This window comes from Corylus avellana, chromosome 6, assembly GCF_965113065.1.
Source record: "Corylus avellana chromosome 6, dhCorAvel1.hap1.2, whole genome shotgun sequence".
NCBI lineage: Eukaryota > Viridiplantae > Streptophyta > Magnoliopsida > Fagales > Betulaceae > Corylus > Corylus avellana.
Window position 1 is genome coordinate 13275176 of NC_142495.1, and position 15071 is coordinate 13290246.

A 15071-nucleotide genomic window follows, 5' to 3' on the forward strand; every position below is an offset into this window, starting at 1 on the left:
TTATTTTTTCTTTCTTTTAATTTTTTTTTTTTTAAATTAAAGCCTCAAAAGATGTCATCCAGTTCATTTTAAATAATGCTGCAAAATTCTGAATAAACTATGCAAATTTTATAGCATGGAATACTATGCTATCAAATTTATAGATTAGTCAGTTTTTGTTGCACAAACATACCAAAATGATTTCTTCTTCTCAGTCTTACCAAACCAGGAATTAGAAACATGGGACCCCCATAATCCCCAGGCCAATGACCATCATCTGCCTGGATTGTTGAGTAGAAATTGATGGCCCTTTGTAAGGTCATTCTTACCGCCTCCTCTCTGACTTCCTCTGTATCTTTAATTTTGACTTGTGGTATATTTGCAAAAGATGGGTTCTCCTTTGCAAACTATATATCAGAGAGAAAATTAAAGTAACATATTGAGAATCAATTATTACAGAGAGCAAGTTTAAAAAAAGGACAATTACAAATTTCAAGTGCACAAATTTCCCTTGTTCATGTCGCTATCAATCAGTACATGTTTAATTAAATACAAAGTCTTTGTGGAAGAGAATGATAACAAATGACACTTAATGTGGTCATTCTTCAAGAAACTATTATAGACAAACCTTAATGGTCCCTTGAAGCCAAAACAACTGATAAAAGAGAAAGGGGAAAAGGAATTTGGAATCTTATAACAATCATTATGAATTAATCATATGCCTAATGTAATCCGGAAAATGAGAAAAGTCAGCGGCTAGAACATTATATGAATATATATAAATCCTATACAAGCTTAGCATCACTTGCATGGGTAAAATAACAGAATGTTTACTATACAAATCTAGTAATGAAACCAAAAGACAGGATGGAGATCTCAATGCAGATCCTAGCTCAGGAAGCACTCGAAATTTTAAATCTAGATAGGTTTGAACATCAGTAGATTTTTTTTTTTTTTTTGGATAAGTAATCGAAATATTACAAAAAGGCAATCCAAGTACACAGGGAATATACAAGAGAAACACCTAATTAGAAAGAGAAAATAAGTCAAGAAAATCATGAAAACTTAGCAAATTTAATATATAAGGCAGCTGTGTAGTGGTCTTTAAAATTTCTACTACTGTCCTATCGCGGTATTCAAAATTTATATCATTTATTTCCTTTCAAAACAGCACAAAAGGCAAGACAAAACTATTTTCCACAGAGCTGCCCTCTGAGGACTGCCTACCAACCTTCTCCAACAAGCAAAAAGGTCAACTACTCTTCTAGCATAACCTAAGATGACTGAAGATGGCACTCCACAAAGCATTGGTGATCTTACAATTGAGAAGAAGATGATCCACAGTCTCCCCACTCTTCTTACGCATCTCACGTTGTTTCCTTAGGCTATTTATGTCATGGGTCTAACAATAATAGATATGTAGTCCAGCTAGAATAAGGGTGTAGATAATCAAGGGGTTATTAGTAGTTGGGTTGTTGGGCTGAAGCCCATTTGTAATAAACAGGTTACTTCAGTTGGTTACAAAAGGTTAGAATTTGTTTTGTAGTTCTTGTATAAAAGGCCCAAAGGCAATGTAATCGGATATCCAGAAAAGTAAACTCATTTTCTTTCAATGGAGATTGATTATCTCAAATCAAGTCACCCATATCACCAATTTCATTCATACATTTCCACAAACACTATTTACCATCAAATTACATCCGAAATGTATACAAAATTAGAAAAATACATAACACTATCCATGGTCAAGATCTTCCAATGGCAGCTATCCAAGAGAAAAGGCTACTCTCAAGGATACATTATGCCACCAATAATGATTGTAATTGTTATCAATAATACAACAGTAGAGAACTCATTAATACCGAGATCATTCTTTCCCTTCTTAAGCTTCTCAGAATCATTCAAGAGTTGATGTTTCAGGATGTAATTACACAATAAGGAGTGTAATTGTTATCAATAATGTTGTAGATAACTCAATAATACCAAGATCATTCTTTCCCTTCTTAACCTTCTCAGAATTATTCAAGAGTTGAAGTTTCAGAATGTTATTACACAATAAAGATTGTAATTGTTATCAAATAGAAAATGATCCAAGCGCTTAAGAAGAAAATGATCTTAATTCAATTCTCAATATATGCCTAATTACAAACATATCTGGTGATAGGTAATATTGTCAGCCCAAAAAAAGGACCACGGCGGTCTTCCAATCCCACAAACATTCGGACTCCTTTAACCTTCATCCCACAAGCGCCTAACCAGCAGAAAGGACTGAGTGACTTGCCAAGGGCCACATTAATTGACAAATGTTCAACCAAGGGACAAGCCCTAGGAAGACCTATTAGGGAGAGAATCACCACGAGAGTCCACCAAGAGTATATTAATATACATATTTGGATATCATTCTATCCCAAAAGCTTAAGCTAATGGGTTTGGGTCCACTTAAGTATATTAACTACTCACTTTCTTTCTTTTTTTTTGAATGTGAGACAAAACACTCAACAATTTTTCCCTTACTTGTGAATATTTTTCACATTGACCTAACTCCCCCTCGTGTGTGAGTCTTTTACAAGTCCATAAGTATCATACATCCAAGAGTTGCACTAATTGCGCGCCACATAATGCAACTTTGCTCCAAGGGCCATTGACAATCTTTACCAGATCCAAACCAAACACGTCAAAGACCAAGACAGTCGTGTAAGCGGAAGCTAACCATAGCTCTGATACCAATTATTAGAGAGAAAATCACCTAGAGAATCCACCAAGAGTACATTAACATACATATTTGGAAACTACTCTTACGTAAAAGCTTAAGCTAATGGGCTTGGGTCTGCTTAAGTAGATAAACTACTTACTTTCTTTATTTTTTTCTCAAAGTAGAACACAACACTCACACGTAACAACAAGATCTATGGATGATGGCCCCTCAACTAAAGCATCAAATAGGGTCGTGGGCCGAACCTTTGACCAATGGACTTATGTATGGCAAGCAGACTGCAATAGACAAGTTGTTGACTATTTTGCCCAATATAGACCTTTGCACCATATAAAGGAAGGATCCGTCAAAAGGATATTGGGAAGGAAAGGCATCCCTTGGAATCAATCACCGTCCTTATTGAACCTCCAATTCCCTATACTTTTCTGGTTGGGACACTTACCTTATTGGCAGCAATTCTATAAAGGAAGCCAAAAACCCTAAGGTACGTTCATTACATACCCGCACCATTATTTTCAACTCTACCTATACAAAGAGAATATTACTGACTTAAGCATCAAAGTGCCCTAACGGTATTATCGGCAAGTCACCCCTTGCTTCTTTGTTTAGCATGTACCTCTGACCGGGTTGAAGGGGTGGCGGTCCATTGTATTAATAATACCCATGCAAATAAAATATTAAAAAAAAAAACTAACACCGTATATCCTTTCTTGAGCTGTTAATTGCCTACGTAACGTAGGATTCCTTCAATTGCTTCTCTAAACGATCCAATCTTTGATATGTCATGTCCTAATGCGGCTCTACTACCAATTGTTACACGCCTACGTAACGTGGGATGAAAATTTGACAAGAATAATAAATTTTTGTAGAATAATTCGAGTAATCCTAGGCCTCCTTGTTTTAGAGTAGTTCAAGGAACCCTAAACCTGGTGTCATGTATATGATCTTTGTTTGCATTAATAGTTCCACATGTGAGAGCTGTGTGAGAGCTGTGCCGGCGCGTGTGAGAGCTGCGCCGGCGCGTGGGGGCGCGTGTGAGTAGTTTGGCGTTAGATTCTGTCTGTGTTATGGCTGGGCCGAGAAGGTGGACGGTGGAGTCCAAGGAGTTTGAGGTGTTGATCAAGGTAGGGGCTTCAAGGGTGAGGATTTTTTAGAGGAGCAAAAGAATCAAAAGGTCCATTTTCTTAAAAAAGGATGAGCTAGCTTGGATGGTGAGAATAGTCGAGGAATTGGTGGCAGTGGACAATTCTGAAGTATTTTGGGATCAATCCAGAGCAAGATACCCTAGAATAATTGCACAAAAGTGTTCCAATAGGCATGGATGTTTTCTGACAGTGGAGGAATTTGATGGAAGAAGAAGGTGTGGCTCGATCATCATTCCTGAAGGACGTCGTGGGTTTGGGTGGGATCGTTTCATCAAGGAAATGCATTAGGCTAACTCCTCTCTCCGTGATCACCGAGTGATCAGTGAGCATAGAGACCTACGAGAAAAGGGAGAAAAGGAGGTAAAGAAGCAAAGAAGCTATGCCAAGACAGTGAGGCTGTCATCGAAGGCAATCCAGGGAGATTGCAATGTCTGCCAAAAACTGGGTCGGCGAGGATTTACGGAACAGAGGTTACAGAAGCATGATAAGAAGATTTTGTACTTGAAGAAGACCCATGTTCCAGCGATGGCCCAAGGAGGATCGGGGGGGGGGGGCGGGTTACGAATTCGACGAATTCATTCCGACTGGCGAAGTCTGCTCTAGGTTCAGTAGAGGGTGGCGTGAATGGTACGAAAATTGGAGGTAGCGTGGAGGTCTTGCCAACAGTCCCGGCGAGCAGTACAAATAGGCCGGCGGAGCAGTCTGCGTCGTTGTCAGTCTCTGATCGCATGAAGGGACGGGAGGGGATGGGGTACCATGCTGGGCAGACCTACTCTGAGGTAGGTATTGAGCTCCTCAAGGTGAAGGAGTCGTTGAGACTTCTGAAGAGGGAATGTGACGTGGGGATGAGTAAGATCGACAGGGTGTTTAAACAAATTGAGTTCACTGGGCTTGGGCCGGGAGATAAGGAAGCTGCTAGTCAGTCGAAGGCAGTACTGAAAGAGAAGGAGAAAATTGGGCCGGGAGGAAAATTAGCCAAGTCCAATAGCAGGCTGAAGGTGAAGAAGAAGGTGTTTTTTAAGCCCAAAGGTACCGGGGGCTCAGGCGTGGGCTTAAGCTCTAGCCCAGCTCAAGATGGACCAAGAGGTTTTTGTTTTCCAGCTGGGTTGGCTTCAACAGTGGCCCCTGCGAAAGACACGATTGGTTCGAAAGTTCACATGTCTTCATCAGCGAGCTTGTCATTGGCCGATAGAGCGCGAACAGGGGGAGAGGACAATGGGTCACCGTCGGGAGGGACTCTAGGATGTCTTTCGGCACTTCTATGGGGGGTGCTAATGGTTTCTTGGCCGGAAAGATATCAAGCCAAAAGAATCCTGTAAGCCCGGTGGAGAAGACTCAGCCCACCGGGGAAGGAAAAACACTATTGACTTATAGGAGGCAGATTGGGTCGCAGAGACGGGACGAGACTCTGGTGGGTTTTGAGGCTTCGTTTTCGGCGTGTGGGAAGTTGAAAGGGATCCTTGGACCAACGCCGGAATATTCTCAGAGGGTGCCGGAGACCTTAATGTCGCCGGAGGAACATCAGAGGTCGCCGGAGAGGCCTATGGAGACCAGCGAGGCAGGGGAGGGTTCGGGCTCGGCCTCAAATCAGCTTCTGGGGGGGAGTTCCTCTCGCCGGAAGTCTGGGTTGAACGGGGAGGGTCGTGCTCAGCAGCCTCGTTGGGGGGAGGAAATGAGATTGGTCCCGTTGAATCAAGTAGGCCAGGAAAGATTGGATAGAATTTCAGAGTTGGAGCTCTTGAAGTCTGATCCAGTCATGGGTGAGGACAAAATTTCTGAAGCTGTAGGATTGGAGGATTTAGGGTCAGACAAGATTTCTTCCAGCTGGGTAGTTGATAATTGCCTCAAATTTTGTCCTAAAATTGGTGTTTCTGATGAGGGGAAAAAGGAGGAGTTGGAGGTTTTGTTCAAAGCCATTGAAGCATCTAGAATGCAGTATGATTCTGATTTGGGAGGCTTGTCTGCCTATGTTCCTGCACTCAAAGGACTTGATGAGATTGAGGAAGGTGAGAGGGGCATGTCGGTGGATTATGAAGCTTAACATCGTAGTATGGAATGTGAGAGGGTTGAACGCCCTCAAAAAAAGGTTGCGCATTAGGGGTCTTTTGAAAGAATGGAAAGTTGATATAGCGTGTTTGATTGAGATTAAGATGGAGGATATCTCCCGGGAGGTGATTCATAGTCTTTGGGGAGGTCAACATGAGGGGTGGAAGTATAGAGGTTCTAATGGTTTGTCGGGGAGGATGTTACTAATGTGGGATAGAAGGATAGTGGAGTGTAAAGAGGATTGTGTGGGGCATTTCACATTGGCTTGCTCTTTTCAAAATGTGGAGGATAACTGGGTTTGGGCGTTTGGGGGGGTGTATGGGCCGAATGAGGAAGTGGAGAGAAGGGCTCTTTGGGAAGAGCTGGCCGGCTTGATGAGGGTGTGGGAGGTCCCTTGGTGTCTTGGCGGGGATTTTAATATTGTTCGGTTTCCTAGTGAGCGCTCTAGTGCTTCTTATTATTCTTCGGGCATGATGAATTTTTCGGACTTTATTTCAGAGAACAATTTGGTTGATATTCCGATGATGGGGGATCAATTTACTTGGTCAAATAATCAAGAGAATGAGAGTTGGTCGAGGATTGACCGGTTCTTGCTTTCCTCGGATTGGGAAGATCACTACCCAGCAGTGTCACAAAGAAGACTTCAACGCTTGCTCTCCGATCACTTTCCTCTATTACTGGATTGTGGGAATCTGTGTGGAGGTAAGAAGTGTTTTAAATTTAAAAATATGTGGCTTAAAACAGAGGGTTTTGTTGACAAGGTTGCTTCTTGGTGGGGGTCGTATTCGTTTGAGGGTTTACCTAGTTTTCTGCTTGCTAATAAGTTGAAATCCCTTAAAGTGGATTTGAAAAAGTGGAATGAGGAGGTGTTCGGGGATATTGGGAGGAAGAAGAAGGAGTTGTTGGGAGGTATCCAAGATTTGGATGAGTTGGCTGAATTGAGAGGCTTAGATCAGGAGGAGAAGATTCGGAAGGTGGACATGTTGAAAGAATTGGAGAATACCTTGTTGTGTAAAGAAATTCATTGGTGCCAAAAATCGAGAGCTTTGTGGCTCAAGGAGGGGGATCGGAATACTTGCTTCTTCCAAAGATGGCTAATTCTCATCGAAGGCACAACCGTGTGGAAGTGCTACGTATCAATGGCGTGTTATCCGATGATCCAGCTGAGGTAAAAGAGCACATAATGTAATATTACCAAAGCCTATACTCGGAACAAAGCACTTGGCGCCCTAAAATGGATAACCAGCCTTTTTTGTCCATCGATGAGGAGGATAATAGGTGGTTAGAAAGAGATTTTGAGGAAAAGGAGGATTGGGAGGTGGTAAAAGGCATGGATGGTGATAAGGCTCCCGGTCCAGATGGCTTTTCCATGGCTTTCTTTCAAGCTTGCTGGGGTGTTATTAAACAAGATGTCATGGCGGTTTTTGCTGAGTTCCATCGTAGGCGTCAACTAGTGAAGAGCTTGAATGCAACTTTTATTTCCTTGATTCCAAAAAAGGCGGATGCGGTGGAGATGAAGGACTTTCGGCCTATTAGCTTGGTGGGAGGGGTGTATAAACTTATGTCTAAGGTTCTTGCCAATAGGATGAAAACTGTTTTGGGTAAGGTCATCTACTATTCTCAAAACGCTTTTATTGGGGGTCGACAAATCCTAGATTCTGTTCTCATTGCAAATGAATGTGTGGATAGTCGCATGAAATCAAGGGTGCCAGGTGTTCTTTGTAAACTGGATCTGGAAAAGGCCTATGACCATGTAAATTGGGACTTTGTTTTGTATTTGCTGCATAGGTGTGGTTTTGGCGAGAGGTGGAGGGCTTGGATAGAGTGGTGTATTAAGTCGGTAAGATTCTCCATTCTTGTGAATAGTTCTCCGGAAGGTTTCTCCAACAGTTCGAGAGGAATTTGGCAAGGGGATCCTCTCTCTCCGTTATTGTTTGTGCATGTTATGGAGGCTTTGAGTAAGATGGTGAATGCGACGGTAGACCAAGGCCTTTTGACGGGATTCTCGGTGGGGAATAGGGTCTTGTCGGAGTTGATGGTCTCTCACTCATGATTTGCGGATGATACTTTGATTTTTTGTGAAAATTCTATCGAGCAAATCCGGTATGTACGCCTCATTCTCTTATGCTTTGAAGCTGTGTAAGGATTGAAAGTGAATCTGGGAAAGTCAAAGATTGTGGCCATAGGTGAGGTGGAGAACATTGGGGTTTTAGCCAATATCCTTGGGTGTAGTGTTGCTGAATTGCCTATGAAGTATTTGGGTCTCCCTCTTGGGGCGCCGTTCAAGGATACGGTTATGTAGAATGAGGTGATCGAGAAGATGGAGCGTCAGATGGTAGGTTGGAAGAGAATGTATCTTTCCAAAGGAGGTCGTCTAACTCTCATTAAGAGCACTTTAGCTAATCTCCCGACTTACTTTTTGTCCATGTTTCCGATTCCTTTAAGTGTAGCTAAAAGGATTGAGAAAGTCCAAAGAGATTTCTTGTGGGGAGGAATGGGAGATGAGCATAATTTGCATCTTGTAAGTTGGAACCAAGTCTGCCGCCCTCTTCGCTATGGTGGTCTTGGAATTCGGAAGTTGTTCCAGTTTAATCAAGCTCTTTTGGGGAAATGGCTTTGGAGATATGCGAATGAGAGCGGAGCTCTTTGGTGTAAGATTATCAAAGCTAAGTATGAAAACCAAGAAGGTGGGTGGTGCACGAAGGAGGTTTCGGGTTTCTTATGGTGTGGGTCTATGGAAGCATATTCGCAAAGGGTGGAATTTTTTTGCCAAAGGTATTCGGTTTGAGGTGGGGGAGGGCTCGAAAATACATTTCTGGCATGATATTTGGTGTGGGGACAATCCCTTGAAGCAAGCCTTCCCGTCCTTATTTAGTATCACCAGACACAAAGAAGCATGGGTAAAGGATAATCTTACTTTGAGGAATGGGGTTGTCGAGTAGAATGTCATTTTTGTGCGGCCGGTCCAAGATTGGGAGATGGATTTGGTTTCTCCTTTTTTTGATCGGTTGTATTCTTGCAAGGTTTCCATAGACAGTGCAGATCGTATTTGCTGGTCAGCGTCCAAGAAGGGCAAGTTTGAGGTTAAGTCGCTCTACAAGGCCTTGTCCAAGTCTAATCAAGAGGAGTTTCCATGGAAGAGCATCTGGCGTACTAAGGCACCTCAGCGAGTGGCATTTTACGGATGGACTGCAGCTCTAGGCAAAATTTTGACTCATGATACTCTGCGTAAGAGTAACATAGTGGTAGTGGAATGGTGTTGTATGTGCAAGAAGAATGGAGAGTCAGTCGATCATCTTCTTCTCCATTGTGAGATCGCCAGCGCTCTTTGGCACACGATCTTTAAGCGGTTTGGGATGTATTGGGTCATGCCTTTCCGGGTGAGGGACTTGTTTGATAGTTGGTGGTAGGGTGGTCGGTCTCGAAGCGCGGTTGTGTGGAAGATGATCCCTCTGTGTCTTATATTTGGAATGAAAGAAATGATAGATGTTTTGAAAATTCCATTAGGACCATAAAGTAATTGACTCATTTTTTCTTCTTTACTCTTTACTCTTAGACAGCCACTTGGCTAGCTCCTTTAGTGATTAGTTTCTCTGATTTTCTTTTTCATTTCTCTCCCTCTTAGGCGCTCTCTATGTATACTTCCCGTGTATGTGGGTTGCGACCCTTTGCGCTTTTTATATCATCATTACTTATCAAACAAAAAAAAGGAACCCTAAACCTCCCAATAACAAACCTAAACGTTTGATAATACTTAACTCATTGATCATTTTATTATAGTGCCTTTAATTTGACACTTACAATCGGGTACAGACCCATGTATAGGCTGAGGGGAACCATGGCACCCCTTGGTTTTCAAATTTTCTTTTTTTTTCCTGTTATCAACTTAAATATATATGTATTTTTAGGCTTTGAATAAATTTGACCTCTCATTCATACCTTAGCCTCTCCACATGAGAAATCCTAGTTGTGTCATAGCTTACAATGCATAGTAGAAAGAAAAGACTAACTCGAATAAACCACTTTTAATGTTTTTTTTTTTTTTACAAGTAATGTTGTATATATCAAAAGCGCAAAGGAGCGCAACCCTAGTACACAAGAAGTATACAAGAGAATACCTATGACGAGCAAGGAAATCTGAAAAGCTAATAACTAAAGGAGGTAAATAACCAGTTGTCCAAGTAAAGAGGAAAAAAAAAAAACAGAAATAGGCCTTGAGCTCCTCCAAAGTCCTCTCAAGATTATCAAAGTTCCTATTGTTTATTTCCCTCCATATACACCACATAAGGCAAAGAGGCACCATCTTTCAGACGATTGCACTCTTTGAATTACCCCCAGACCACCAACAAGCCATTAAGTCCACCACACTGTTAGGTATAACCCAGGAATGTAACACCCCGGTTCCATATTGGGAAGATAAGAAGAAGCCCACATAGAGTAGGTGGTTAATGAAGATAGTCATGGGTGCTAAGTCCCACATTGTCTAGTTATTAGGTGAAATTGAGCTTTATAATGAATTTTACGAAAACTCTAAATTGACTAATCCTTTTGGGGTAATAGCGCAAATGTGGCTAACGCTTTTTCCTAGGTCGTTACAAGTAGTATCAGAGCCACCTAATAAAGTCAGGTCATGTGGTACTGGAGCAATACATGACGTGGCCCTGATGAGGACATCAAGAATTTAAGAGGGAGAGTTTGTAACACCCCGATCCCATATTGGGAAAATGAGAAGAAGCACACATAGAGTGGGTGGTTTATAAAGATAGTTATGGGTGCTAAGTCCCACATTGCCTAGCTATTAAGTAAAATTAGGTTTTATAATGAATTTTAGGGAAGCTCGAAATTAAGTAGTCCTTTTAAGGTAATAGCGCATATGTGGCTAACACTTTTCACTAGGTCGGTACAAGGAAAGTCCAAAGCGACTCAAGATGGCATTCCATAAGGCGCTAGCAACCTCGCAATGGAGTAAGAGATGATCAACGGATTCCCCATCCAATTTACAAAGGCAACACCAATTAACCACGATAAGTTGTCTTTTCCTAAGATTATCCAGTGTTAGAATCTTCCCTAGAGACACTGACCAAACAAAAAAGGCCACTTTGGAGGGAACCTTAGTCCGCCAAATACTCTTCCAAGGGAAAGAGGGATTTTCTTTGTATGCGATGATCTTGTGGAAAGATCAAACATCAAAGATCCCCTTGCGAGACGGGGTCCACCAGAGCTTGTCCTCCCCTCCTCTTCTTACTCTAAGAGAATAAAGGAAAGAATAGAAGGAGGCCAACGTATCCACTTCCCAATCATGAATCAAATGGACAAAACTGATGTTCCACTAAAGGGTGTCACTCGAATAATCCATATTAGTAGCCACAGGTGCATCCTTCACAGAAGCAATGCTATAAAGTGTAGGAAAAGCTGCCTTGAGACAAGTCTCGCCGCACCACACGTCGTCTGATCTTCGAATTGTCCCCCGGATCAAATCTAGTATGAATCGAAAAGAATCTCCACCCCCTTCTAATATACTTCCAGAGCCCCACCCCTTCAACCCTGGGGGTCAATAGAGCACCACCAAGTGCAACCATATTTGGCGTCCACAATGGCTTTCCACCAAGCCTCGCTTTCATTCGCGCAACGCCACAACCATTTCCCTAAAAGGGCTTGGTTGGACGATCGCAAATTCAATCCCTAGGCCGCCTTCAAAGATAGGAGAGCAAAATTTGGACCAACTAACCAGATGGTATCTAAATTCTTCGCCTAATCCACCCCATAGGAAATGCGTTTAAGCTTCTCTATGTGATTTGCCACTGCTGCAGGTATGGGGAAAAGAGACAAGAAATACGTGGGTAAGTTGGAAAGAGTGCTTTTGATGAGGGTAACCCTACCACCCTTAGACAAATACATTCTTTTCCAACTAGCCAAACGACGCTCAACCTTTTTCACAACGCCATCCCATATCGCCTTGGCCTTAAAATGAGCCCCAAGGGGAAGGCCAAGATACTTCAAAGGAAGAGAGGACGTCTCACATCCTAGAATTCCAGCCAGCTCAACCACATTATCCACATTGCCCACAGTGCCAAAGCCGACTTGGCCATATTCACCTTTAAACCCGAGACGACTTCAAAACAAACGAGCAACGCTCGCAAGGAGCACAGAAAACCAACGTATCATCCGCAAAAAGCAAGTGAGAAACGTTAATCGTCTCGGATAGTCTAGGCCCCACGGAGAAGCCTGAGAGCAAACCATGATGAATTGTAGCAGAAATCATTCTACTAAATGTGTCCATAACAATGACAAGCAAAAAGGAGGACAGAGGATCTCCATGTCTGACCCCACGAGAGCTACCAAAGAATCCAGAAGAAGAGCCGTTAATCAAAACGGAAAAGCGCACTAACGAGATACAATGTTCTATCCAAGAGCACCACTTCTCCCTGAAGCCACATCTTTTAAGCAAATAAAGCAAAAACTTCCAGTTGATGTGGTCATAGGCTTTCTCCATATCCAACTTACAAAGTACCCCTGGTTCACCAGATTTGATACGGCTATCTAAACATTCGTTAGCTATAAGAACCGAATCCAGGATTTGCCTACCTTTAACAAAGGCGTTCTTAGACATGGATATGATCTTCACAACAAACCTTCTCATCATGTTGCCGAGTACTTTAGCAACGATCTTATAAACCCCACTCACAAGACTAATACAGCGAAAGTCCTTGAGATCAAAGCCCCAGGCTTCTTCGAAATAAGGGCTATAAATGTGGCATTAAGGCTTTTCTCAAACTTGCCGTGAGCATGAAAGTTGGAGAAGACTCCCATAATATCGGCCTTAAGCACATCCCTACAGTCTTGAAAGAAAGCCATAGAGAACCCATCCGGGCCTGGAGCCTTATCTCTATGCAAACATTTTGCCACCTCGAAAACCTCACTTTCTTCAAACGGGAGCTCAAGACAAGAAGCCTCGTCCACATCCAAAGAATCGAAGGCAAGATTATCCAATCTCGGTCTCCAATTGCATTGCTCTGAGAACAAAGACTCGTACAATTGGACAATATGATTTTTGATATCGGATTGGTTGGACGATAGGGAACCATTAATGGACAATGACTCAATGGAATTAGATCCCTGATTCGAGTTAGCAGCCCGATGGAAAAACTTAGTGCATTTATCACCCTCCTTAAGCCAAAGGATTCTAGACTTTTGTCTCCTTCTGATTTCCTCTTGCAATAAGGAATGTTCTAACTCACTTCTAATGTTATCAATAATGGTAACTTACTATTTCTAATATTTAAATCCTAATCCTAATCTAAATTATTCTAATGCTAAAATTCCTCCAATTAGACCCGTAACATAAGCCTTCTTAAAAAAAATTCAAACCAAAACGAGAAAATGAAAATAAATAAATAAATAAAAATTAAATTAAATTAAATTAAAAATTAAAATTAAAATTAAAATTAAAAAAACCCAATTTACTCCTCATCGATTGCTTTCTTTTCTTGATGATCACAGACCCCAAATCATAGAACCAAACAAGAACAACAAAGAATTCCAAAGTTTGGGTTTGTGGGGGCGACCTGAATCCGCATGAGGAGGTCGGAGCTGTGCCGCTTCTCGAAGCGGCGTTCCCAGAAATCCCGGCGAGAATCGTCGATCTGCTGAAGCTCCTCTTGGGTGCCAAGGTCTGGATGGAACTCCCACACTTGGCGTCCCAAATGGTTGTTCAAACTCCTCAGCCATCTTTCACTGCCGCCACCACCACCATCTTCTCTGTCTGTCTCTGCGCCAATCTTCAATTTCCACATTGCACAGTTGTTCAATTCTTTCACGAATACGATGAGCTTAAATGGTTATTTTTATAACGTTTCTTGGTTAAGAAATAGTAGCACGTCGGAGACACAGAGGAAGATGAGCTTGACAGCTTATTTTCTATTGTTTCGGCTTTCACGAAATAAAAGAGGCTGTCAACAAAGTACAATCCTGCATGGCTCGAAAAAAAAAAAAAAAAAAAAAAAAGTCAACATGATTGGATGTTATTATCTGTGATGGTCCAGATGGACAAGTAATGGATTAATTTTTTTATTATTACATATTTTTTGAATAAATTATTTCAGCCGGCCAGCCACCCTAAAAAAGTCTTTTTTTCAAATATTTTACTTCTTGCTTGGTTCCCATTAAAAATATTGTTTTTTCTTCCTTTTTTTTTTTTTTTTTTTTTACATATCTACACAAAAAAAAAATGAGAAAGAAGATTTGAACTAATGACTTCCGCTTCATAAAACATTTCATAAAACGTAGTTCACAACTGATTGAGCTACCTCTTAAGGACATTTTTTAATGTTTTTAGTTGGTTGGGTGGCTCTCCACAGTTTGGTTTCTACAACAAAGGTTTCCGACGTTTGGAATAAGGAATTATAGATGAAAAGTGTTTTATGCTTTAAACAAATTAGCTCATAACCCACGCGAAATTCTTCATTATAATTTAATTTTAAAATTTAAATGCATTTTCATTGTACTTTTTATTATATGTTAAAAAATATTTATAAAAATATGTTTCACATTTTTAAATTTAAAAAAAAAAAAAAAAAAAAAAAATTGTACACCAGTACATTGCTAAACATAATGACACAAAGTTACACAAAACATTGCATAAATGTATAAATGACAAAAAAAAAATAGTAATAATAACTATCATAAGATACTTAATTTTATTTTAACCCATAAAAATTTAAACATATTAAAATATTTGTTCACATATGTGTAATTTATAATGAAAGAAGTACATAGGAAAAAAAAAATAGCAAGAGAAAAATCTGAATTTTGATTATTAAATCATTAATAGAAAATTAGAAGAAATTAATTGTGATGATATTTGTGTAATACTTATTATGTTTTCAATAAATAAGAAAATAAGAATATATTAGATTAAAAAAAATAGTATACTTTTCCAAGCACCAAATCCACCACTTTTGTAAGAATTGAACCACAACGATTATCACATAAACGATTTTTTTCTTTTTCTTTTGTTTTTTTAAAAACATCCGATATATGGTTTTTTTTTTTCTTAATTTCATTCATTCCAAGCTTCATTCAATTATCTGTCTCGACAAGCTGAATTTTAATACTATATATATATTATGGTTTTTTAAGTAAGGTATTATTAATACATATATTTAAGGACCGGTTCACTACTTAATAAA

At 40.5% G+C, this 15071-nt stretch overlaps 1 protein-coding gene and 1 pseudogene across 2 annotated transcripts in view; both read right to left on the reverse strand.

Moving 5' to 3' along the window:
* The window catches only part of LOC132186332 (cycloartenol synthase), a 61378-nt gene extending 47583 nt beyond the window's left edge, over window positions 1-13795 (reverse strand). For both annotated transcript variants that reach the window (XR_009440741.2, XM_059600248.2), the window contains exons 1-2: window positions 13449-13795; window positions 201-386 (exon numbers count right to left, since the gene is read on the reverse strand). Coding sequence is in view for 1 of the 2 variants with exons in the window: in XM_059600248.2 (XP_059456231.2) it covers window positions 201-386; window positions 13449-13676 (414 nt within the window). In the remaining variant the exon portion in view is untranslated. The remainder of the gene's footprint in view (window positions 1-200; window positions 387-13448) is intronic.
* On the reverse strand, window positions 11635-12526 carry LOC148584909 (uncharacterized; annotated as a pseudogene).
* Window positions 13796-15071: the final 1276 nt, after the last annotated feature.